General features: G+C 47.5%; 2 protein-coding genes, 1 long non-coding RNA gene and 1 pseudogene across 3 annotated transcripts in view; all 4 read left to right on the forward strand.

The window, feature by feature from the left end:
- The window catches only part of LOC102420533 (coagulation factor X-like), a gene marked incomplete at its 5' end in the record, with an annotated part of 21,530 nt that extends 17,573 nt beyond the window's left edge, over window positions 1–3,957 (forward strand). The window contains 3 exon segments of the mRNA XM_023748766.1: window positions 1,372–1,905; window positions 1,908–1,954; window positions 3,754–3,957. Coding sequence (XP_023604534.1) covers window positions 1,372–1,905; window positions 1,908–1,954; window positions 3,754–3,957 — 785 coding nt within the window.
- A 52-nt stretch (window positions 3,958–4,009) lies between these two features.
- LOC102420858 (coagulation factor X-like) lies at window positions 4,010–14,534 on the forward strand. The gene is made up of 5 exons (XM_023748767.1): window positions 4,010–4,085; window positions 6,795–6,955; window positions 12,316–12,340; window positions 13,242–13,372; window positions 14,523–14,534. Exons 1-5 carry the CDS (start codon window positions 4,016–4,018, stop codon window positions 14,532–14,534), a joined length of 399 nt encoding a protein of 132 aa, XP_023604535.1. The 5' UTR covers window positions 4,010–4,015.
- Window positions 8,551–9,991, forward strand: LOC106695600 (annotated as a pseudogene).
- A 548-nt stretch (window positions 14,535–15,082) lies between the features above and the next one.
- LOC111824491 lies at window positions 15,083–23,460 on the forward strand. Its single transcript, XR_002827576.1, has 3 exons — window positions 15,083–15,174; window positions 19,837–20,231; window positions 23,352–23,460. It is a non-coding gene; the product is annotated as an uncharacterized LOC111824491 (long non-coding RNA).
- Window positions 23,461–23,735: the final 275 nt, after the last annotated feature.

A 23,735-nucleotide genomic window follows, 5' to 3' on the forward strand; every position in this document is an offset into this window, starting at 1 on the left:
TCACAGATGAGGAAGAGAAGAGACAAAAGGAGAAGGAGGAGGGGGAGGGGGAGGAGAGCAATAAAGAGGAGGGGGAAGAGAGGGAGGAAAGAAGGAGGAGAAGGGGGACAGGGAGGGAGAGGAGAGCTAAAAGGAGGAGGGGGAAGAGAAGGAAGAGGGTAAGGTTGAGGGGGAGAGGAGGAGAGTATAGAAGAGGGGAAGAAAAGGAAGGAGAAGGAAGAAGAGGAGAGAAAGAAGGATGAGAAAAAGAAGAGAGAAGGGGAGGAGGAGGGTGAAGATGAGGAGAAGAGTGGAGGTAGGAGGAAAATGGGCAGGTCTAGTCAGTCTTTCTAAGCTGACAGGTCTCTATGGTCCTAACCAGCCCAGTTCTCCTTCCTCATGGTCCTCCCTGTGGCTCTTGGTGTCCATGCCCCATATGCTGGGTCTCCTCTCAGGGACCTTTCCTCTGGGGAGGCCTCCAGAGCCCCTTCAACGATCTGCACACCGAGTCCCTCTGCCCCTTATATTTTTGTGTGGGATTATTTTGTAATGTCTGTCCTCCCCTACCAGACTCTAGAGCTGTCCGATGAAACCACAAATGTGAGCCACATGAATTTTAATGTGCTAGTTACATTAACTTTTCCACTATATATTTTAAAAGTTTACAGGTGAAATTAATTTCAGTAATATATCATATTTAACTCAACACGTCCAGAATGTTTCAATAGGTAGTTGATTGTTGACGTATTTATGAGCTATTTTGAATACTATTCTCACTCTAAGTCTGAAATTTGACACTCACAGCACGTCTCCATTCAGACCAGCCACACTTCAAGTGCCCATTGTGGCTGGTGGGGGCCCTCTAGACAGCGCGGGTCTAGAACAGGGGTGGGCAAACTTTTTGACTCGAGGGCCACAATGGGTTCTTAAACTGGACCGGAGGGCCGGAACAAAAGCATGGATGGAGTGTTTGTGTGAACTAATATAAATTCAAAGTAAACATCATTACGTCTCCGTTCAGACCAGCCACACTTCAAGTGCCCATTGTGGCTGGTGGGGGCCCTCTAGACAGCGCGGGTCTAGAACCTCAGGCCTTCATCTCCCTCGTGTCCCTGGCACTCAACACATCCTCAGGATATATGTGTACACAAATGAGTGAACTGGAAGTCCCTGAAGAACGGAGCGTACATAGAAAAATGTGACTAAAAATAGTGAAATTGAAGGTCATTTTAATTCACCTCTTTATGAATTCTTATATTTTTCAAATTTCCTAGTGACTATATACCTTTTTTTTTAATTAGCAAAAATAATAATAGCTACTTTAAAAAGTAACCCACCAAGAACGCGTGGCCCAGGCTGAGCTAACACGGCTGTGCTCTCACCATTTTCCAGGCGATCGAAACAAGGAGAAGGAGGACGGAAACGAGACAGTGCACGAGGTGGAGGTGATTATAAAACACAAAGAGTTTGACAATAAGACCTTTAACTGTGACATCGGCCTCCTCAAGCTGAAGACGCCCATCAAATTCCGCATGAACGTGGCCCCTGCTTGCCTGCCAGAGAAGGACTGGGCCGAATCCACCCTCATGACGCAGAAATCAGGCATCGTGAGCGGCTTCGGGCGCATCCACGAGATGGGCCGCCCATCCGTCACCCTCAAGATGCTGGAGGTGCCCTACGTGGACAGGAACACATGCAAGCTGTCCACCAGATTCATCATCACCTCAAACATGTTCTGCGCCGGCTATGACTCAAAGATCGAGGGTGCCTGTCAGGGGGACGACGGGGGTCCCCATGTCACCCGGTTCAAGGACACCTACTTTATCACGGGCATCATCAGCTGGGGAGAAGGATGTGCACGGAAAGGAAAGTTCGGGGTCTACACCAAAGTCACCAACTTCCTCAATTGGATCGAGAGGTCCATGAAAATACCAAGACCAGGCCCCAGGGTGAGCCGGAGGTCACTGCCACACCTGTCATTAGATTAATGCCCTCCTCCCTCCCCCGCCCCCAATACTCCTGGCAGCCATTGGTGTCTCATTGTGTGTTAACACGTGCCAGTCTGAACAGGCTGAATCCTGGAGTAAGTTTCCTCTCTGCTGCGATTGTGTTGGTTCCTCAGCCTGACCTTGCCCTTGCTCGAGTGAGGTGGGAAATGAAATTGTCATTCTGAACACTGGGCCTGCTTTTCCCTGCCTGGTTGGAAGCTTCCTCCTAGAAATGATATACTTTACAGAACAGGGGTTCACACTCCCCCAATGACTCTCTGCTCAAAACCGTGGGGGGCCCATTCCATTCATAGCACGTTTAACTGTTTCTGATTGTCCTAAACTGCCCTCTGGGCAGGCCACACTCAGGACCCTTGAGAATAAATGATCAAGTTTCTGGAAGCAGAGACAAGGCGCAGCAAGGGTGGCCGCACCCCGGGGTCGGGGTGGGTTCTCCTCCAGGTCCAGCATAGCCTCTCAGGCCTGTGGTTCACCTGGGACAGAGACAAGGGTGGGAGTGTGTCCCCCAGGGGCTTCCTGTGAAAGGCAGAGACTCCCTGGGAAGGGGAGGCCCAGAGAGCTGCTCATTGGCAGGGCATTTTAACATTGACTTAACCACTGGCTCTTCTTTCTGGCTTCATGCTAGAATTACCTGGGGTACTTATATTTTGTTTTTGTGTGTGTGTTTTTTAATCCTTACCTGAGGATGTTTCTTTTTATTGATTTTTAGAGAGTGACAAAGGTGCACGTGGGGCCCTTTAAAAATGTGCCCACCTTGCCCTAACCTGGTGAGCACCCGCTACCTAGCACACACCTCCCTCCCCAGCCTGGCTGCCAAGGTGGTGGCTGCTTGTGCTGACCAGAGGTGATTCATGCTTCCCTGGCACCGGGCATTTGTTGCAAAGAGACACAGCCCTGATGAGAGCCAATAAATGAGACTCCGAGACTCAGTATTCCCTGGAGACAGTGCCTTCCAGACTTCCTTGGCCCCGAATGAGGGGAGTGGAGAGTGGGAGCCTCAGGAAGGGGCTGGATGATGAAGCGGCCGCTCATCCTGATGCTCAGGCACCATGCTACCCTCCGAGCTCTCCCAGGGGGCCTGTCCTGAGCTGCACAGAAGTGAGAAATGAGCTACACTGAGAGGCCTCTGACTCAGGGCTCCGTCTCCCTGCCCCCAAGCCTGGCCCAAGCAGAGCGTGTGAGGCCAAGTTGTCAAGAGAAGCCCTGTGCCTCCATGGCTGAGCTGAGGGGCTGAGAGGAAGGCCAAGGAGCTCTCATGGCACATCCCTCTTGACCTTGAGCCAACTTGTCCTGTGGTCGGTCAACAGATCACTCAGGGTTCCAGCAGAGCAGTCCCCACCAGGCACGCCAGGCAGGGGCTATCCTCTCAGAAGTCTGTGTCGGGGCCTGTGCACAAGGAATCCTGTGGTGCAAAGGGACAAGACAAGCTCTGCCTCCCAAAGCCCCTGAATTTGGGGAGGAAGGTACGAGCCCGGCATGCAGGTGCAGGAGGCCCTGTGTGGGGCCCCACCTGACAGCACCTGGAGAGAGAGGCCTCTGAGCAGGACCAGGTCAGACCCAGAGACAATCAGGACACTGAGGGGGCAAGTCCTGGGTTCAAATCCCACATGTACCACAGACACTTCACTTCTCCCTAAGCCTCCGTGTTCTCTTCTGGAGAAAAGATGAGGGAAGTGATACTTAACGTCTATCATGATTGTAAGGATGAAATGAGAGCCACACATAAATGTCTGTAAACTATAAAGTCTCATTTTTACTTTCTCAGAACAAAAAGTTCCTATGCCCGAAGCAGGCCCCCTGGATACAGTTACCGAAGAGGTTCCAACAGGACTTCCCCAGGGCTGCCCCGAGCGTGGTCACTGCCCCCGTCCCTCGCCTGCCCCTGTCCCTCACCCACAGCCAGCCCAGGCTCCAATCAGAAGGCTGTGATAAGCAGAAGGACAACCCTCCACCCTCGGAGCTGGGGTGAGTGAACCTTGCCCTGGAGGCTATCACAGTGCGACCGCAACACTGTCCTGGGCCACACCATGGCCGGCCCGCTGTGCCTCCTCCTGCTCGGTGCCTCCCTGGCCAGCCTCCTGTCGCCCGGGGGAAGTGGTAAGCACCCCTCAACCTCAGGCTACAGTGGTGGCCTCCTGGAGGAGGAGAAAGGGTGGGGAGCTGGGGTGATGCCCTTGAACCTCCACAGTGTAGATAGTGGGTGCCCGTCCCCTGTCAAAGGCTGACAAGACAGCTGGGCTTGGTGGTCTCAGCCAAGGTAGCTTAGGGCCAGGTGTGCCTCCCTGTGGGTGGAGAGTCAGACAGCCGGTCAGAGGTCATAAAGACAGATAGAAACACATCAGTAGAGGAAGAGGGAGAGAGACAGAGAAACACACACACACACACACACACACACAGAGACAGAGAGACAGAGGGAGAAAGAGAGGCAGAAAACAGGGAGGGGGAGATGAAGAAAGAGAGGGAGCGAAGGGAGAGGTGGCAGGTAAAGACAGAGAAAAGCCGCTTTCCTCTGCCAACAGGAGCTGGGGGAGAGGAGGGGAGGGGGTCGGTCCCAGGCAGAGAAGAGTGTCCATGGCAGGGAAGAGAATGAGTGAGAAGCTGGTGTTGCCACCCTCAGGCTGGCTCAGCCAGGGGGAGGGGCTGCCCAAGGCTGGCTCAGATGGGGGTGCCTTGACCTTCCAGGGCCCCAGGGCATGTCCCAAGAGAAAAGGCTCAGAAAGGAGAGAAGCAGAGCAAAGTCAGAAGAGAGAACAGAGGTGGCATCACCCCTGAGGTTTGTCTGCATCCTAGGTCAAGTGCAAGGACAGGAGCACTGAGGAGCAACCCAGGTGTGCAGGAGAGGAGAAAGCGGTACAAAGTCAGAAAATGAAAGAGAAAAGCAGAACAGGGAAGAGAGCCATGGAGAGGAATGAGAGGGGAGAAACTGGTGTGCGGATTTTATTTCAAAGTCAGCACTTGGTATTGAAGCAGATATTCGAAGTAATGGGGGAGGGGCCCAGAAATACTAGCGAGTTTGAGGCTGATGCTATTGGGGTAACACTGATATCACAAAAAGAAATGAGAAATTTCTAAGGGAACATGATTTGAGGTAGGAATGAAGCTAACCTTTATTGAGCACCTAATGTGTGCCGCACTGGACACTGGGAAGTGTATACACTCTTTAAAACAACTCGAAGAAGTAAGCCTATGTCTTGTAATTTGCATTTGCCAATATTAAGTAGTAGGTGACCAAGGTGTAATGGAAACTCAGGCCTTCTAGATTCTGCAGCACTGGCTGTGTGTTTTGGTTTTGGACATGGGGAGTTTGGAGTTTGAGATGAGGGGAGATATCCACCACGATGAGAGAGTTGAAAGCATAGAGCTGGGATGAAAGTTGGGACTAGCAATACCAACGTGGAGAGTATTATGGTGAAACTCTAAACTCTTCAGTGGAAAAAGAGAGAGGAGTGCAGAGGGCGAGGAAAAGAATCTGAGGGCCTCCTGTATCACAATGGAAAGAAGAAAGGAGTGGTGAGTGAGGGAGAGATAAGACTCAGGCAGAGAGTGGGGACAAGCCAGCTGCAGATAGAGACCACAGGGAGGACTCAGAGGCTCTCTGACCCAAGACGTTTTAACTGGCAGGTCACGACTCATTTGTGAGTCATGAGATCAATTTAGTGGGGTTTGCTTTTAATGAAAAATAACAGAATCAAGTAGAAAATTTTGTAATAAGTACTATTTTGTAGAAAATTATAGTAAATACTATTTCTTGAAACTTCTATTTTGTTTTTGTTATTGCTGTTGTTATTTTTCTTTGTAATTCTCACCTGAGGATATGTTTTTAGTGATTTGGGACAGAAAGGAAGAAAACGAGAGAGAGAGAGAGAGATCAACATCGATGTGAGAAAGAAACGTCAATTGCTTCCCATACGTGCCCTGACTAGGGTCGGAACCCACAACCTGAGTGTGTGCCCTGAATGGGAATCTAACTGCCACCTTCTGGTGTCCCGGACAACACTCCAACCAACTGAGCCACACCACCCGGGTTGAAACTTCTGGGGTTGTTTTGTTTTGTTTTGTTTTGTGCGTTTTTTAATCATCACCTGAGGATATTTTTCCATTGGATTTTAGAGAGTAGAAGAGAGAGAAATATCAATGTGAGAGAAACACATCAATTGATCGCCTCCCTCACACACTCCGACCACAGCCCAGGCCGGGGAGGAGCCTGCAACCAAGCATGTGCCCCCAACCGGAATTGAACTCAGGAGCCTTTGGTCCACAATCTGATGCTCTATCCACTGAGCCAAACCAGCTAGGGCAAAACTTCTGTTTTAATTTGTGTTTGGGAGTCCTGGGACTTGATATAAATCACCTATAATTGTAGATTGTGATCAAAACATATCACAACTCCCCACTGAACTCTGACCTACAGGGTGGGTGAGGTTCAGGGTGAGGACGAGAGTGGAGGGGCACAGCCTGAGCCAAAGCAGAGTGTAGTAGCTGGTTGGGGGGAGGGAGGTGACAGTGGCCTGGAACCACTCTGAGAAGGGAGAGTTCAGGAGAGGGGGTTTGCGGTGACCACCCTAAAGCTGGGTGTGAATGTGCAGGGAGGGTGGTAGTGGATTGGATGGGATGTGTCTACTTCTCCAGAAAAGGGTGTGTGGGGTCTAGAACAGGTACTGTATGTAACTCAAGGAGGAGTCAGGAGGGAGATGGGCGTTTCTTTCCCAGCTCCCTGGTGCCTGAGGAAGGAGTTCTCAGCCTTTTGCAGCAGGGAGGTGACCTGATAATTTGATAAAGTACTTTGTGTGCTTCCCTGTCTTCCAGTGTTCATCAAACGGGAACATGCTAACAGCATCCTGCACAGGGTCCGGAGGGCAAATTCATTATTTGAAGAGATGAAGAAAGGAAACCTTGAAAGAGAGTGTTGGGAAGAGACTTGCTCCTACGAAGAGGCCCGAGAAGTCTTTGGGGACACGGAGAAGACGGTAAGGGTTGGTGAGATGGGGAGACCAGTTGTGGACGGTGCTGGGCCTGAATGGAGATGCTGTCTGGCCCCGTTACCTGTCTATAAAGGCTGTCAGTGTCGCCCATGCTGGGCCTTCACTCCATGCCCTTCTGTGCTGTGGCCTCCGCCACAGAGAACAGCTCAGGAGAGGCTTTCTGGGGTGGGAGGTGGGGAACCTGTCTCCTGCCACTTGCAAGGCTTTCATTCCTGTTTCCTCGCCCACCACATATCTCCTTGTTTTGTGGGTAGGAAGCTGAGAAGAAGGTATGGCCAAAAATTGGTTATAAGAGTTATGAGAAGTTCTGAAGGTATTGTTAAATCTATTCTAAAACATAACAAGTTTATTTAAAATTATTCATGCCCTTGGCCAACACCTCCCTGGACTGGGACACACACACACACACACACACACACACACACACACACACACCGGAGCCATTGGGTTTTGCCCAGATCCATGGCCACAGCCATATTTGACGTCTGGCACCTGAGTTGCAGCCTTCAGAGCTATGGCGCACAGGCACACGACAGCAACGGCTTCCCTGAAAGTTGCTCATGAGCCTCACCCACCTTGGGTAGGGCCCAGGGGAAACATGGCCACCATGAGGACTTGAGGTGGCAGTGAATGGTGGCGAGTGAAACTGGGCAAGAATGAACTAAAGACACTTGAAAGCTGAAGAGAAAGTAGCAGAGAAGGAGGCCAAGCAGCAGCTCCGAGAGAGACAGGTAGGCCCGGCTGCTGCCACCACCACCACACCACTGACAACTGACAGTGGACCCGCCATCCCCACTGCAGGACCCCCATCCAGACTTCAGGACCTCCCCATCCACACTGCAGGACCCCCATCCACACTGCAGGACCCCATCCACACTGCAGGACCCCCATCCACACTGCAGGACCCCACCCATACTGCAGAACCCCCATCCACACTGCAGGACCCCATCCACACTGCATGACCCCCACCCACACTGCAGGACCCTATCCACACTGCAGGACCCCCATCCACACTGCAGGACCCCCCATCCACACTGCAGGACCCGCCCATCCACACTGCAGGACCCCCCCTTCCACACTGCAGGACCCCCACCCACACTGCAGGACCCCCCATCCACACTGCAGGACATGCCCATCCACACTGCAGGACCCGCCCATCCATACTGCATGACCCCCATCCACACTGCAGGACCCCCATCCACACTGCAGGACCCTATCCACATTGCAGTACACCCATCCACACTGCAGGATCCCCATCCACATGCAGGACCCCCATCTACATGCAGGACCCCCATCCACACTGCAGGACCCCCACCCACACTGAAGAACCCCCCATCCACACTGCAGAACCCCCCTTCCACAGTGCAGAACCCCCATCCACACTGCAGGACCTCCATCCACACTGCAGGATCCCCATCCACACTGCAGGACCCCTATTAACACTGCAAGACCACAGTTGAGCTCCCACAACATGCTGAGTGCTGAGGAGACCCGCACCAAACAGGCTCCATGTAGACCTGCTCGCTTGCTGCACCTGCAGACCACCTGACCAACTTCACCTTAAGGGGTATGTAGTCTCTATGCCAGAAGTGCCCAGGGAGGTTCATCTTCTGTGCCCTTCGAAGTGCCAAGTCATGGCCAATTCAAGGAATTTTAAATCAGAAGAAGAATTTCTTTATATTGATAATAAACTGCCTCGGGAGACATAATTGGAGTTCGAGAGAATCCTGGAAAAAAGAAGGGTTTGCAGAGCGTCATTCTCCACAAAATGACACTGTTGCCTCAATGCTCATATATGTCACCTAATCCTCACTTTGGCCTCAAAGACAAAGAAACACATCATTGGAGATACTTGGGCTTGGACCTGAATGACTTTGCAAAGAAGAAATTTATCATCCACAGTAATAGCATCACATGTATAAGAAGATTTTGGTAAGTTGGGATTCCTAGACATTGAAATTCCTAGGATGAATGCCATCTCTAGTGGAGATGTGCCCAAGTTTTTTGTCACCTCGCTAAATAAGCTGGACATGAACTTACATATAAGAATTGCTCCAGAACTCTGCCATAAGATGGTGGTGAGCAGTGGCATTGTCCCGGTTTGTGAAATTGAATGCCAGTTCCAGATGATTTGACTCTAATTCACCACCTGTGAATTTCACATTGCCTCTACAGATCATGATGATCTCCTGAAACCATGGAGATTATGTCAGGGATGGTGAAGCACATTACAGACAAGATCACATCCACCATCCCAATGGCCCAGCAGGCCAAACCCATCAGACTGGCTTCACCCCATCTACAGAGTCAGCATGGTAGAAGCACGTGAGAAAGCCCTCTGAGGAACTAGCCTGCCAGGAACAAACCTTCTTCAAAACTGAAGAAACTAAAAAAAAATTCTTAATAATACCTGTGTGGCAAAAGCTATTGAATGTCCTTTACCTCAGGCCACAGCTAGACTCTTTGATAATCTTGTCAGAGAGTTCCTTAAGTGAGTCGCAGAAATCCCATATTCATTTGTGATCACCCACCGATAGAGAGATGTTTGGCCAAACGGACCACTCTGGGTCTCACTGAGCACTTTGAGCTATTTGTCACGAAGAAGGAAGTGTGCAGTACTTACAATGACTTAAACAGTTCCATGCAGCAGCAAGCAGTTTTTTAAAGAACAAAACAGAAGCATCTGAGACCTTGCTTCCTGGCAACTACCATCAGTTTTGCCTCAAATAAACCCTTAAAATTTTTGAAGGAAGAGAGAGACGGAGGAAGGAGGGTAAGGAAGAGCAGATCAAAGGCACTGATGAGGAGGAGGCCGTGTTCATAGATGAAAAGCTCTGTACTGCCATGGAATGCCCACAGCTGGCTGGGGCTTGGGTAGTAACCACATCACATCACCATGTTTCTCACAGTCTCCAGTAACATTACAGAAGCACTGTGTTTCCTCCCGTAAAACCTGAAGCGAGGAAGGAGAATGTACCAACCACTAATACATTGGAAAACACACTTGGCACTTCTGTCTAGAAAATAGTCACTGTAAATTGTGGGACTCAGACATCTTTGTATTTCTGCAAAAGATCAAGGTCTGCAAGGGATTCGTGTATGTTTCTATCCGTTTGACCACCAGTGTTCATTTCAGCCACCAGAAGAGTGAAGAGGCATTGAGAATTCATTTTCACGCCTTACCAAATACATGATTAGTCTATTTTTAAAAGTTATTCATAATTTCAAGAACTATTTTCACTTTTAAATGCTCTTCGAATTCACATACGCAGTTTTGTGTATGAAATACATACACAAAATATTAATGAATATTTGTAATTCCAATCCAAGTTTAGGTACTACTTTTTTCTCAGCATCATTTCCCAAACACTCTTCCTTACTTCTATATATAGCTACCTGCCGAAACTGGTTTGGCTCAGTGGATAGAGCATCGGCCTGCGGACTGAAAGGTCCCGGGTTCGATTCCAGTCAAGGGCATGTACCTGGATTGCGGGCACATCCCCAGTAAGAGGTGTGCAGGAAGCAGCTGATCGATGTCTCTCATCGATGTTTCTAACTCTCTATGTCTTTCCCTTCCTCTCTGTAAAAAACCAGTAATATATATTTAAAAAACAACAACATATATATGTGTGTGTGTGTGTACATACATACCATACTTACAATCTTAAAGACCTAAATTAAAATCTATTGTATCAACACATTTACTTCTTTCCCATTTTGGCCATATAAGTTGTTTTCATATTACTATTATGAAAACATGCACATGCATAGTTCTTCTGGATTATCTCCTAAGAAGAGCAGTTGCTCCAAAGAGGATTACTGGATCAAAGGTTAGCAACAAGTCTGGTTCCAAGTAATATGGAGAAAGCACACTCTACCCTGTCTCCCACTGAATGTAACTACAAAACCTGGGTAGACTGCATGGAGCCGCTATTTGAGGGCCCTGAAAATTAAATAGCAGCAGTCACTGAAGAAAAAGAGAATTCAAAGTACCACAGAATTGTGAGTTTATCATTTGTATCCCCTGCAGTTCTCCAGACATCACTCGACCTGAATCTAACTGATAATTGTGCGATTCCCAACGGTCCTGTGGCAAACCCCCTCTCCTCAAAGTTCCAAGCATCCACCAAACTTTCTACAAGATAGGCCATACCCTGTGTCCTAAAAACACATCTTAACAAATGTTAAAGATTGAAAACATATAAAAGGTTATCTGACCATAATGAAATTAACCAAAAATCAATAACAGGAAAATGTCTACGTATTTGGAAATTAAACAGCACACAGCACACTTCTAAATAATTTGTGGGTCAAAGAGAAAGTCTCAAAGGAAATTAGAAAATATTTCCAGCTGAACAAAAACGAACATACAACATAGTTCTTCTAGGGGAACTTAAGGCATTAAGGTTTTTATTGGAAAAGAAGAAAGGTCTCAAATTGATATTCTAAGCTTCCACATTAAGACACTAAAAATAAATAAATCAATAAATAAATGAATAAACAAACAAACAAATAAATAAAGCAAAATAAAACCACAAACACCACAGGTTCGACATTAAGGTGTCACCAGGGTTTGTTCCTTCTGGAAGACCTGAGGGAGAATCTGTTCCACGCCTCTCTTCTAGCTTGAGGGAGAATCTGTTCCACGCCTCTCTTCTAGCTTATGGTGGCTGCCAACAATCCTTGGCATTCCTTGGCTTGTGGATGCATCAGTGTGTCTGTGTCCTTTTCTGTCTCTTATAAGGACCCTCTCATTGATTTGGGGTCCAGCCTAATCCAGTAGGATCTCATCTCAATTGATACCTTACTTATATCTGCACAAACCTTATTTCCAATTAAAGTCACATTGTGAGTTTACACCTGAATTTGGAGGGTTGGGAGACACTATTTAACCTACTATAGACAGAAAAAATTTTTTTTAATCTATGAACATTTTTTAGTTAATGTAGGATCTTGATGCCCTGATTTAATTACCAATTATCATTTTCTAAATTACCATGATTATTAACCAATAATTCATTTCTTTATTGAATCTTTGACCCAAATATTTCAACTAAAAACGATTTACTGGAGTAGCAAACAGAGCAAAGCATTTTTGGTACAATCCATTTCTTGGAGATTCACTTGAAAATACACTTTCAATATTCAACAGAGATGGTGATTGAGCCATCTGCACCTTTATAGATACAGAAGATTTAAAAAACTTTCCCGTTTAGATTGAATAGTTCTAGAGCAATTTGTTTCAGAAAATGACCTCTGTTTGGGAAAGTATCCTATTCAAGTTGAATTATTGTAAAATGTCTGTGCTTTCCCTAATGTTCTTTAAAATATTTTTTCTCTTTTAGAATGAATTCTGGAATATATACAAAGGTGAGATGTATGGTATTTTAATCTTAAGTGAGAGGAGTTCATTAGGATATTTAAGTTGGGAGAAATTGTGTTTGAACTTTGAAAATGCTTGCTGAATTGCCTTTCTGTTCCTGTTTAAATCCTATGTATTTAACTTGTTCTGTCTGAGCATTTTTAAGTTATTGTAAAATAGTTTTTTATAGTAACTTTATACTAATTCTAATGTTGCCACTTACATATAGACTTAAATCAGTATATTCTCATTTTAGAATACCAAATTTAGTGATAATTTTAAAAATCCAAGTATATTAGAAAAAAATAGAGTCGGAAAGATTGGACCCTATAATAAGGTAGCCACCTTGAGTCAACCCTTATACCACCTAAAATGGCATTAATCCTGACTAATGTTTTCATTCTGGCAACACCATTCAAATTTCTCAAAATGACTATTGGACTTATCTCTAAATTAGATTGTACAAATGCACCAAGAAATGTGAAGTCCCGTGTTGATGCTGGGCAGTTGTCTCTGCATTCTCACTTTACCCCCAGAGCATTTGGAAACAGGAGCCCTAACATCTCTGTTGTCCAGTGTCAGACAATCACGTCTTCTCCTTCCACATGGTCCCATGTAGTCACCTCCTGGAGCTCTTCACTCTAATGTAAAAATGCTGTCAAACATTTCAGCAAAAACTGGAAAGCTCAGCCAATGATCCAGTAAGATAAGAGCATCACGTACACAGAGCCACAAAAGGTGAGGATACAGTGAAGTTCAGTTAGGAGAAATTGTTTACAGGGAAACAGGAAGAAGTCCACGTTCATTCGAGTTATCTGAAAAATGTGTGCCAAGATCAACACAGCAAAGTCATCTCCATGGTGATGGAAATTGCCCGCAAGCTTCGGTTTCCAAACCCTTTCTTTGCAGATGGTGACCAGTGTGAAAGCAATCCCTGCCTGAATCAGGGCAGGTGTAAGGACGGCCTTGGGGAATACAACTGCACTTGTCAGGAAGGATATGAAGGCAGAAACTGTGAATTACGTGAGTTCCTCTTCTTGGTAGGCCTTCAAGTCCGAGTTACCTGAAGAATCGAATGTGGGAAAGAGGGGAAAAGTCAAAATGTCCAAGGGAACAACCTCATGTCACTTCTGATGTCGAGTCTGTGCTCCATTATGAAGGGCCACTGTAGTCACAGAAAACAACAAAAATTAAGGGCCCTACAATCCACTCAGTGTTGGAGTTCAGTGAAACACACAGTCACCTCTCCGTTCCTCTGAGAGAGGCTGTGGAACATTCATGAAGCATGTGGTCCACTAACAGAGAAACGAGAATTGACTTCCTTCTTGGAGTAGAATGTATCCCTCATCGTTGTTACTTATATTCCTTGTGGTCCTGGGCAATGATTCTAAATCACCACACCTTTCATTTATTAGTGCACGTGCCAATACTAACTGTTAGGGATTGTCCAATTATAAAAATTTGAAACATTTAATTAATCTTACTTGGAAAAGTCACTAGGAGTTTTCCTAATATGCTGGTTAATTTTTAAATAAAAATTAGCTTTAATATTAAACCGGATTTCCCTAAAGAGAAAGATTTGCTTTTCTTTTAAATTACTTAATTTGTAATCTTTGGAATGTGCTCTTGAATTTGATTACTTCAGAATTTTCTCTGCCGGGAATATCAATTAGGCATCGTTTCATCCCAATCCAGAGCTGCCGCTCTTGCACACCTTTTGGCTCTGACCCCAGGGCCATGCTGAATGTTTTCTAAAGTTTCATTAACATTGATCTTTGCACTATAATTACTTTTTCATCAAAACCCACATGCGGAGTGTAAACGGCCAGGGTAGCATCACTGATGTGAGTTTGGAGGTTGAGTTCAGTGCACACAGGAAGCAGGTGGGTGATTCTGGCTCAGGCAGAGCTGCGGATCTGAGGTCCAGGGTGACACGACTTCACACGGACATGGGGCAAGAGCTTCCCGTGACCCGTGAGGTTATCCTGTGAGGTGGTACGGCCTCCACCACTTTACAAGTGAGGAAACCCAGGCCCGTAGGTTGAAATAACTTGCTCAAATCACACAAGTGACAGAAGGACCAGTTTGGCACTCAGGTGGCCTGCCTCCAGGATGTGCACTGCCTGTTTCGTTTCTTCTTCCCACCGCACTGGGGCCCAGACCCCAGTCTCTGTGACCCTTATTACACAGGGACTCTTCTAGCCTCAGAGTGGGTGGGCCGCTGGCCACTCCGCCAGGCTCCTCCTGAGCCCCTGGCCCGGAGCCCACCCTCCTGCAGGGAGCCCTTCCAAGCTGGTCAGGACCCATGTGCCTTCTTAGCGCTGAACTTAAGACCCTTCTAGCTTCCAGGGCCCTCACTGGCCACGTTCAGATTATTTAAGGACCTCCTGGAAGGCTGGTGCCGGGGCCCAGCAGATACTAAGTTCTCGCCCTAACTGTACGCCATGGTTTCCCCAGGCAGCCTGGGCAGTGAGAAGACCACACGCACAGGCATGATCCTCTCACCCCACCAGCTGCTCTGGGCAGCCCATCCTGATTGCACCAGCTGATGTGCATGGGCCATGTGGCTCCGGCCTTTTGTTCTAGCCAGGTGGCTGCTGTAGGGCTCACGGTGGGTGTATGTCCCCCTGGGGCTGCTGTCCTTCCTCCCGGCCAGCTGCAACCTCAGTTTCCCCAGCCTGTCCTGAGAACCAACATGCGTCCCTTACAGCCATGCGAAAGTTCTGCAGCCAGGACAACGGGGACTGTGACCAGTTCTGCAGAGAGGAGCAGAACTCCGTGGTATGTTCCTGTGCCAGCGGGTACATCCTGGATGACAATGGCAAGTCCTGCATCTCCACAGGTAGGAGGCGCATGGGGCCACTCCACCAGGGCTCCCTGAGTCAGAGAGGCCAGTGCAGGACAGCTGGAGGAGCCGGGGTGGGCCGCAGATTTGGAGACATACCCCTGTTTCTGGGAGCTGCGTGAAAAGTTGGGCCGACGATATTACCTAACTGCTTAGTAAATGTGCAAATTAAGAGAGCAATGCATGGAGGGCACTTTGCACAGTGCCTGATTCGCAGCAAACTCTATGTAAATGAGTGTGTGGAGGCCTGATTTGTACCCCTGGGTAGGACAGGAGGCTTGGGAGACTGGGAGTTACAATGAACCAAGATGAGAGTGCAGGCGGCTGAGGGCAGCCAAGGCCTGACTGTAGGAGATGGGGAGTTAGAAAGAGGGGAGCCGAAGCCCCTCGAGAACTAATTTAGGCCCTAGCTGGTCTGGCTCAGTGGACAGAGTGTCAGCCTGTGGACCAGAAGGTCCCAGGTTCGATTCTGGTCAAGGGTACGTACCTCAGTTTCAGGCTCCTCCCAAGCCCGGACCCTGGTTGGGGCTCGTGCAGGAGGCAACCAATCGATGTGTTTCTCTCACATTGATGTTTCTCTCTGTCTTTCCCTCTCTCTTCCACTTTCCCTAAAAATCAATGAAAAAATATTCTCGGGTGAGGATTAACAACAACAAAAAAGAACTAATTTAGGTTGTGTGGGCCTCGATGTTAATCAAATTTATTTATTATTTTCCTTGATAAAAGCCGGACACGATGAGTCTGGCCTAGAAGCTCAGGAGGGATTGGCCTATTAAGGGGCTGAGTACAGGCCAGGCCCCTGGGGTCTCGCACACTGTAGAAAGGTCCTCCTGTGCTGCAGGGCCAACCTGGAGCCAGCGGTGCTGAGGCGCCACTCCGTTCTCTCAGTCTCACAAAGGCACCAACTTGTTTTTCAAAGCCAGGTTCCCTGACTGATCCACAGCTTCAGCATCAACTGTTCGAGGGGGGTCAGTGAGGGTGAGGGTGTACAAATACAAAGTCCCAGGCCCACTCCACAAGACAGGAACATTCCAGAATGACTGCAATTAGATAACATCAACTCTCTCAACAAGTAAAAGAATATATCATTTACATCTCCATTGGTAATGAGATTTATAAACTTATGCTGATTCAACAATAGGGGGTAGACTGTAACATGCACGCAAATTTTGTTTAAATTCCAGGAATAATTACAAATCAATTTAATGAAGTGTGATATTTGGGGGGTGGAGGGGATCAGGTAAACTACTTCCTAATTCAGTATTTCAAAATACAGTGATTACAATTATCAACACCGAACTCTTTATCTCCAGCTAACACAGCACAAGTCTGCTGGGGGTGGGGAGGGCTCCTTTAGATCCTGCTGGAGCCCTTGCAAACACTAAAAAGAACTACATTCTGCTTATCTGATTTTAGGCAAACCTACCGAGGCAGAGAGGAGCCATCTGTTTTCTTTTTTTCCCTTTTTTAAATAAATCTTTATTGTTCGGATTATTAGTTGTTCCTCTTTTTCCTCCCATAGCTCCCCTCCACCTGGTTCCCACCCCACCCCCTACACTTACCCCCGCCCCCCCCCCGCCCCTCATTGTACTCGTCCATAGGTGTATGCTCTTTGGCCAGACTCTTCCCGCACCCCCCTCACTCCCTTTCCCCCGAAAATTGTCAGTCCACTCCCTTTCTATATGCCCCTGATTCTATTCTATTCACCAGTTTATTCTGTTCATCAGATTATTTATTCACTTGATTTTTAGATTCACTTGTTGATAGATGCGTATTTGTTGTTCATAATTTGTATCTTTACCTTTTTCTTCTCCTTCCTCTTCTTAAAGAATACCCTTCAGCATTTCATATAATACTGATTTGGTGGTGATGAACTCCTTTAGCTTTTTCTTGTCTGTGAAGCTCTTTATCTGACCTTCAATTCTAAATGATAGCTTTGCTGGGTAGAATAATCTTAGTTGTAGGTTCTTGCTATTCATCACTTTGAATATTTCTTGCAACTCCCTTCTGGCCTGCACAGTTTCTGTTGAGAAATCAGCTGACAGTATGGGTACTCCCTTGTAGGTAACTGTTTTTCTCTTGCTGCTTTTAAGATTCTCTCTTTGTCTTTTGCCCTTGGCATTTTAATTAAGATGTGTCTTGGTGTGGTCCTCATTGGATTCCTTTTGTTTGGGGTTCTCTGCACTTCCTGGACTTATAAGTCTATTTCTTTCACCAGGTAGGGGAAGTTTTCTGTCATTATTTCTTCAAATAGGTTTTCAATATCTTGCTCTCTCTCTTCTTCTGGCACCCCTATAATTCGGATGTTGGTACGCTTGAAGCTTTCCCAGAGGCTCCTTGCACTATCTTCATATTTTTGTATTGTATTATTTTTTCCTTTTGCATTTCCAGTTGGGTGTTTTTTGCTTCTTCATATTTCAAATCTTTGACTTGATCTTGGGAACCTCTAGTCTGCTGTTGGATCTCTGTATATTATTCTTTATTTCAGTCAGTGTATGCTTAATTTCTAATTGGTCCTTTTTCATATCCTTTTGGGTCTCACTATATTTCTCAGAAGATTCTAGAAGATTCTTGAGTAGCCTTATAACCGTGGTTTTGAACTCTATATCCAGGAGTTTGCTTTCCTCCATTTCTTTCATTTGTGACCTGTTTCTTTGTCTCCCCATTTTGGCTGCTTTCCTGTTTTGATAGAGTGGCTTTCTGTGCTAGGTGTCCTATAGAGCCCAGTGGCTCAGCCTCCCTAATTACCTCAGGTGGAAAATCTTGTTGCACCCCTTTGTGGGCTGTGTGCACAGTCTGGTTGTAGTAAAACCTTGAATGCTGTTGGTGTCACTGGGAGGAATTGACCTCCAGGTCAATTGGCTGTGAGGACCAGTTGTGTCTACATGGGAGAACTTCTGTGCAGGAGACACCCTTATGGGGCAGGACTTGCTTCAGTGGGGATTTAGCGCTCACTGAGTCTGCCCCCTGAGTGTGTCTCTTATGGATGTTAAGAGTTGTAATCTGGATGGTCTCACTCTGTCCACTGGGTAGACTGGCTATTGGATCTCCAAGGGGGTGCAAAGTCACCCACTGCCTGAGGCCACCCAACAGAAGCTACAGAGAGATCTGCAGATTCCTCCTCTTTGTTAGGGGTTTGGAGGTGCCCAGATGAGGCTCAGCTGTGAAGTAATGCAGGCTGCTGACAGCCTTAGGCCTTTTGGAACCTCTGGGTTTCTCTGACTCAGCTGCAGTTTGACAGGTTTTTAGGGGGAGAAAGGCCAGGCCATTAGTATGCAAAAGTCTCTGGGCACAGCTTGGGTGGGGTGTGGTCTCAGGGAGTCATGGTGCAGTGCAACAGCTATGGTTGCCATCAGCCCTCCCCCGACAGGTCCCTGGGTCTCTATGTCCCTCCGCCCTGTGCAGGAACAATGAACACTGCAAGCTCCTGCGAGAAAGCCACCCTCACGTTCCGGCCCTATGCCAGACAGTACAGTTTCGCTCCTGATAAGTCTGGGTCCCCAGATTCTCACCCAGAACTGGATTTCAGAGCAGTCAGGAGCTTATATCTCCCTCCCGGTTGAAAAAGACAACAGCGTACCCAGCTGCCAGCCCCTTTCACGCGAGCCTCCATACCTCCACACTTCCACACCTCTGCACCTCCTACTAGACTCAATGCGCTTTTCTCTTTCCTTCTAGTTGTAAAATTTCCACTCAGCCAGCCTTCCCGTGGTTCTGGATGCTATTCGTTTTGTCTTTTAGTTGTAGTTCTAATGTGGTTGTGCGCAGCAGGGAGTCCAGGTGTTTACCTATGTCACCACCTTGGTTTTCCTCTGTTTTCTGATGGGCCTCCATACCTCTCCCTTTCTCTGTCCAGTGTTGGCCCCTCTCTCCGCCTCAATTCCTTAGTTGGTAATAATACAGAAAGGAAGCTTTCTGGTATTTGCTGACATCTCCCCTGAGCTTGATGATTTTAAGGGTAGACATCCCTGTTAGACATTATCATACAAAGCCTTGTTGTGCAGTGCTCCTTCTTATGCCTCAGGTTGTTTGCATATGTTGTCCCTTTTCCCAAGAACAATTTAAAACAACAACAACACAATATTTCATTAGAAAATGTTTTCACACACAGCAGGGTTGACAGGATTTGACAGTGAGCACCCCTATGTGCCTACCTGGGTTCTGCCATTAACCTCTTTGCTTGTTTCATCGCCTGCCTTCCTCTCTGTGTCCTCTGTCCACTCTCAGCCTCTGTAGTATGTGGGTGCATTTTCCAAGTAGCTTGCAGACATCCCCTTCAATGCTTCAGCATCCTGGTCAGCCCCAGAGCCGGTGTCTGCAGCAGGTCCTGTAGGTGAGACTGATACACAGTGGGGCACTGACGGGAAGGGCACTTTCCCTGCATCATGACATGACGTCCACCTTGTAATGCCACGGAGATCATGACACAGGGCACTCCGCACCCAAAAAGTTCCCCACACCCTTCCCAGTTACCAAGCATACACTTCACGCTTCCCCAACTGCAGTTCTCCAGGCCCTCTGACCCGACCCATAACCTTGGGGGTCAGACCCTCTCTCTCTCTCTGGCCTCCCTATGCCTCCTGCTGCTAATGAACTGTTCATGCGGTGCAGGGAGGGTTTCATTTTGCTGAAGCCCCAGGCCATTGGTTTTTCTTCCAGAGCCTTATCCCTGTGGGAAACTCACTCTGCCACAGAGGAGGAGGCCGGGGTCCCTGACCACCCACAGCAGCGAGGATCCCCCACAAGACAGTGGAGACCTGGATCCCACCACGAACCCTTTCAATGGAAACCTGGATCCAACCACAAACCCTTTCTATGGAGACCTGGATCCGACCACAAACCCTTTCTATGGAGACCTGGATCCCACCACGAACCCTTTTGATGGAGACCTGGATCCCACCACGAACCCTTTCGATGGAGACCTGGATCCCACCACAAACCCTTTCGATCTGCCGGGCTTAAATAACACAGAGCCGAACTCTGCAGAGGAGGAGAACTCACGTGTCAGGATAGTGGGAGGGAGGGACTGCAAAGATGGCGAGTGTCCCTGGCAGGTAAGTGCTGAGCACGTTCAGTGAGTTAACTGGATGGGCGACCCATTCTGGCTGGCATTGCAGGAACAGCCATGGAGGCCAAGGCTGGGATCATGATGCCCACGCACACATGTGGACCCTCAGCAGGCTTTGAGCTCCCATGCTGAAGGAACGTGAGATGAGAAGGAACTGGGCCCTTGCCTACACACTCCACCCCTGCTGCCCATTCCCATCCCATGCTCAGGATCTGAGCCCAAATCCTTTCCTACAGTAGAAGGAGAGATGGGGTGCCAGCTGAGGCCTTGGATGAGCAGGTAAAGGGCAGCTCCCCTGATTGTGGGTGAGGTCTCTGCTTGCTTTTCTGTTTGACTGGAGGCAGAAAGATGTACTCTCCTTGTTCCATATCTAATTTGGTAAAACTTTTTATTGAAACACCTAAATTCTAATGAGGCAGAGAGTACCTTGGAGCAGTGGTTCTCAACCTGTGGGTCGCGACCCCTTTGGGGGTCGAACGACCCTTTCACAGGGGTCGCCTAAGACCATCTTGCATACCAGATATTTACATTATGATTCATAACAGTAGCAACATTACAGTTATGAAGTAGCAATAAAAATAATTTTATGGTTGGGTCACAACATGAGGAACTCTATTTAAAGGGCCAGAAGGTTGAGAACCACTGCCTTAGAGAAAAATACATCCATTTGTTATCAAAGGTAAAAAAAAGAAAAAAAATCCTTTTGTTGTTCATTTGGACTAAGGTTGGCAGATTTAGCAAATAAAAACACAGGACTTCCACTTAAATTTGAATTTCAGATAAGCAATGAAAAATTTTTAATGTAAGTATATACCAGATATGACTTAGGACATGCTATTATACCAACAATTATTTGCAATTCATTTGGTTCCAATTTAACTGGATGTCCTCTGTTTTATCTGGCAATCCTAACTTGGACTTAATACATTTTTAGTGTTCAAAGCCAAAATGGCTTCTCCTACAAGCAAAATCCCAGAGCTGCCAATTACCTCAGCTCACCCTCATCTGCAAGCTACAGGACAGCTATGCATTTGTCTGAATTATCAAGAGCCAATACAGGACATTTCAACATCTAGTCATCATTCACCCCACGTGTATTTATGGGGAACTTGCATGTCCGGCATAGAGTTGGGGTTGTGTGTGTAGACTATGAGATCATCAGAGCTGTTTCTCTGACATGTGGACATCTAGATCTGGGAAGGGAGGTGAGGTCCACCCAAATGACCACAATTCAAGTTGATGTGATAAAGGCCACGAAGGTGGTACCAGTGGGTGTAGAACGAAGTTCCACTGGGAAGACTAGGACAAGCGCCCACCAGGTGGAGGTGTCAGCTCTGGGGGTGGTTTTAGATGGGACTTCAAGGGCAGAGAGGACAGGGAAGGGGACTGGGCAGAAGGATCCTCACCAGCCGGTTCCTCGATGAGTCTGTAGAGATTCATGATTCTTGCTCTCCTGGTTCCAGTCTGCACAAGTTGCCTCATCTCCATCTTTAAGAAGAACAGATGATGTCCAGTCTTAGAAAGACTGGCTCGCCCTCACTCATCACCCAAGTTGTATTAAGAGTTAATAAATTATACCAAAAAAAGGGGGGCAAAGAAGTCTCCTGACTTATGATGGTTCGACTTTTACAATGTTATAAAAGCGATACACATTGATCTTTCCCGGGTTCTCGATGTGCTATATGATACTCTCTCCTGATGCTGGCAGTGAGCCCAGCTGGGTGATCAAGAGGGTAAGCAACCAGTACTTCACAGTGTCTTTGACTATTGCATTCTGAGCACCTTTAAGGTGGGTTAGGATAAGCTATGATATTTAGTAGGTTAGGTGTATTGAATGCATTTTTTACTTACCATATTTTCAACTTACAATGGGTTTTTTAGGACGTGACCCATCATAAGTCAAGGAACATCTGTACTACATACCAGACAGGAACATCTTCAAGAATTCTTTTAGAACTTGATGTTATTTGTTTCATTTACCCACACATATCCCCAGCCAATAACTGTTGCTTAAAGGATGTGGAATTCCCATAATAAAGGGGAGAGAAAAATGCTCCATCTCTGTATTTGCAAGCTCAGTTCTTTGGGAGGAAAGAAATATAGGAGAATTTTGTGTGGTGACTTTCACTTGCCCCATCAATGCTCACTCCCAGGTGGAATACTCCTCACCCCCAAATCCAAAATCAGGGTGAAAACCCCTTACAGAAGTAGGCACATAGATTCCACAGAAATTAACCTTGACGGTGGCCTTCCATGGGCTGTGGGAGATTGGCTTGAATAGTGGATCCCTTCTAAGCCCACAAGTCACACCAGTGTAGGCAAGCATTTGTCCACAGACTGGCTTCTGCCTGGTCTTGGGCATATACTTCATAGCCACAGAGACAATAAAGGTCTTCAACGCAGTGACAATTGTTTATCTGTGCATAACCCTTTAGAGAGTTCTGTGACAGAACCAGAAGAAATAAAAGACTAGTCATTGTCAGAGTGAGTTTGTAGACCAGGCGGGGAAAAAGGTAGGTAAATTGTGACACAACTCTACTCAGTGGCTAGCACTTGCCACTTAGTAGGGCCCCAGCAAATGTCTGTAGAGTAAATGAATAAGTGGGTCTGTTGCCTGGTGGGTAGAGCAAAGACCAGAAGGCATGAGATGCTGCCCACACCCGTGCTGTGGAATCAGGGAGTGGTGGGTTGGGAGGAGATGGGAAGGTGGGCTGGGGTCAACCGTGAGCCACCTCTTGGAGAGAGAATGTGCCAGGGTCTAGGACTGAATGGCCAGGGGAACAGGTTTGGTAATGCAAGCTCAGGTCTACAGGACTGGCCATGTTGGGCCATAGCCCGAGTGATCAGGTGAACACTGTAGGTGTGCTGGTTCCGGCCTTGTGTTCCAGTCTGAAGATGCCACAGCTCTCTCCTTGGAAAGGGCAGTGGGGTGGGGGTGGGGGGGTAGGAGTGGGGGTGGAGAAGGCTCAGGTGAGCACACCAGCTATAGGAGGGAGATGCCCTGATCCAGGCAGAAGCAATGAAGAGGAAGGCTTGAATTACAGGTTCGAAATTTCTCTTCTCAGAGTCAAGTTCAACCTGTTTGGCCCTGGCTTTCTCATTGCAGGCTCTGCTCATCAAGGAGAACAATGAAGGCTTCTGTGGAGGCACCATCCTGAATGAGTTCTACATCCTCACTGCCGCTCATTGTCTTAACCAAGAAAAGCCATTCAAGGTGAGGGTAGGTAAGTGGCACCACACCCCTCACCCTTGCAGGTCCCACTGTCATGGCCTAATTTTCAGAGACCATTAGAACTGATCAAATTTGTTGAAAACACTAGATAAAATTAATGGAATCCAGGCTGGGGGTGCTTGGGGGGAGTTTCACAGATGAGGAAGAGAAGGGACAAAAGGAGAAGGAGGGAAAGAGAGGGCGGGGAGAGTAAGGAGGAGGGGGAGGGGGAGGGAGAGGAGAGCTATAAGGAGGAGGGGTAAGAGAAGGAGGGGAAGG

This window comes from Myotis lucifugus, unplaced genomic scaffold, assembly GCF_000147115.1.
Source record: "Myotis lucifugus unplaced genomic scaffold, Myoluc2.0 scaffold_1786, whole genome shotgun sequence".
NCBI classification, from domain to species: domain Eukaryota; kingdom Metazoa; phylum Chordata; class Mammalia; order Chiroptera; family Vespertilionidae; genus Myotis; species Myotis lucifugus.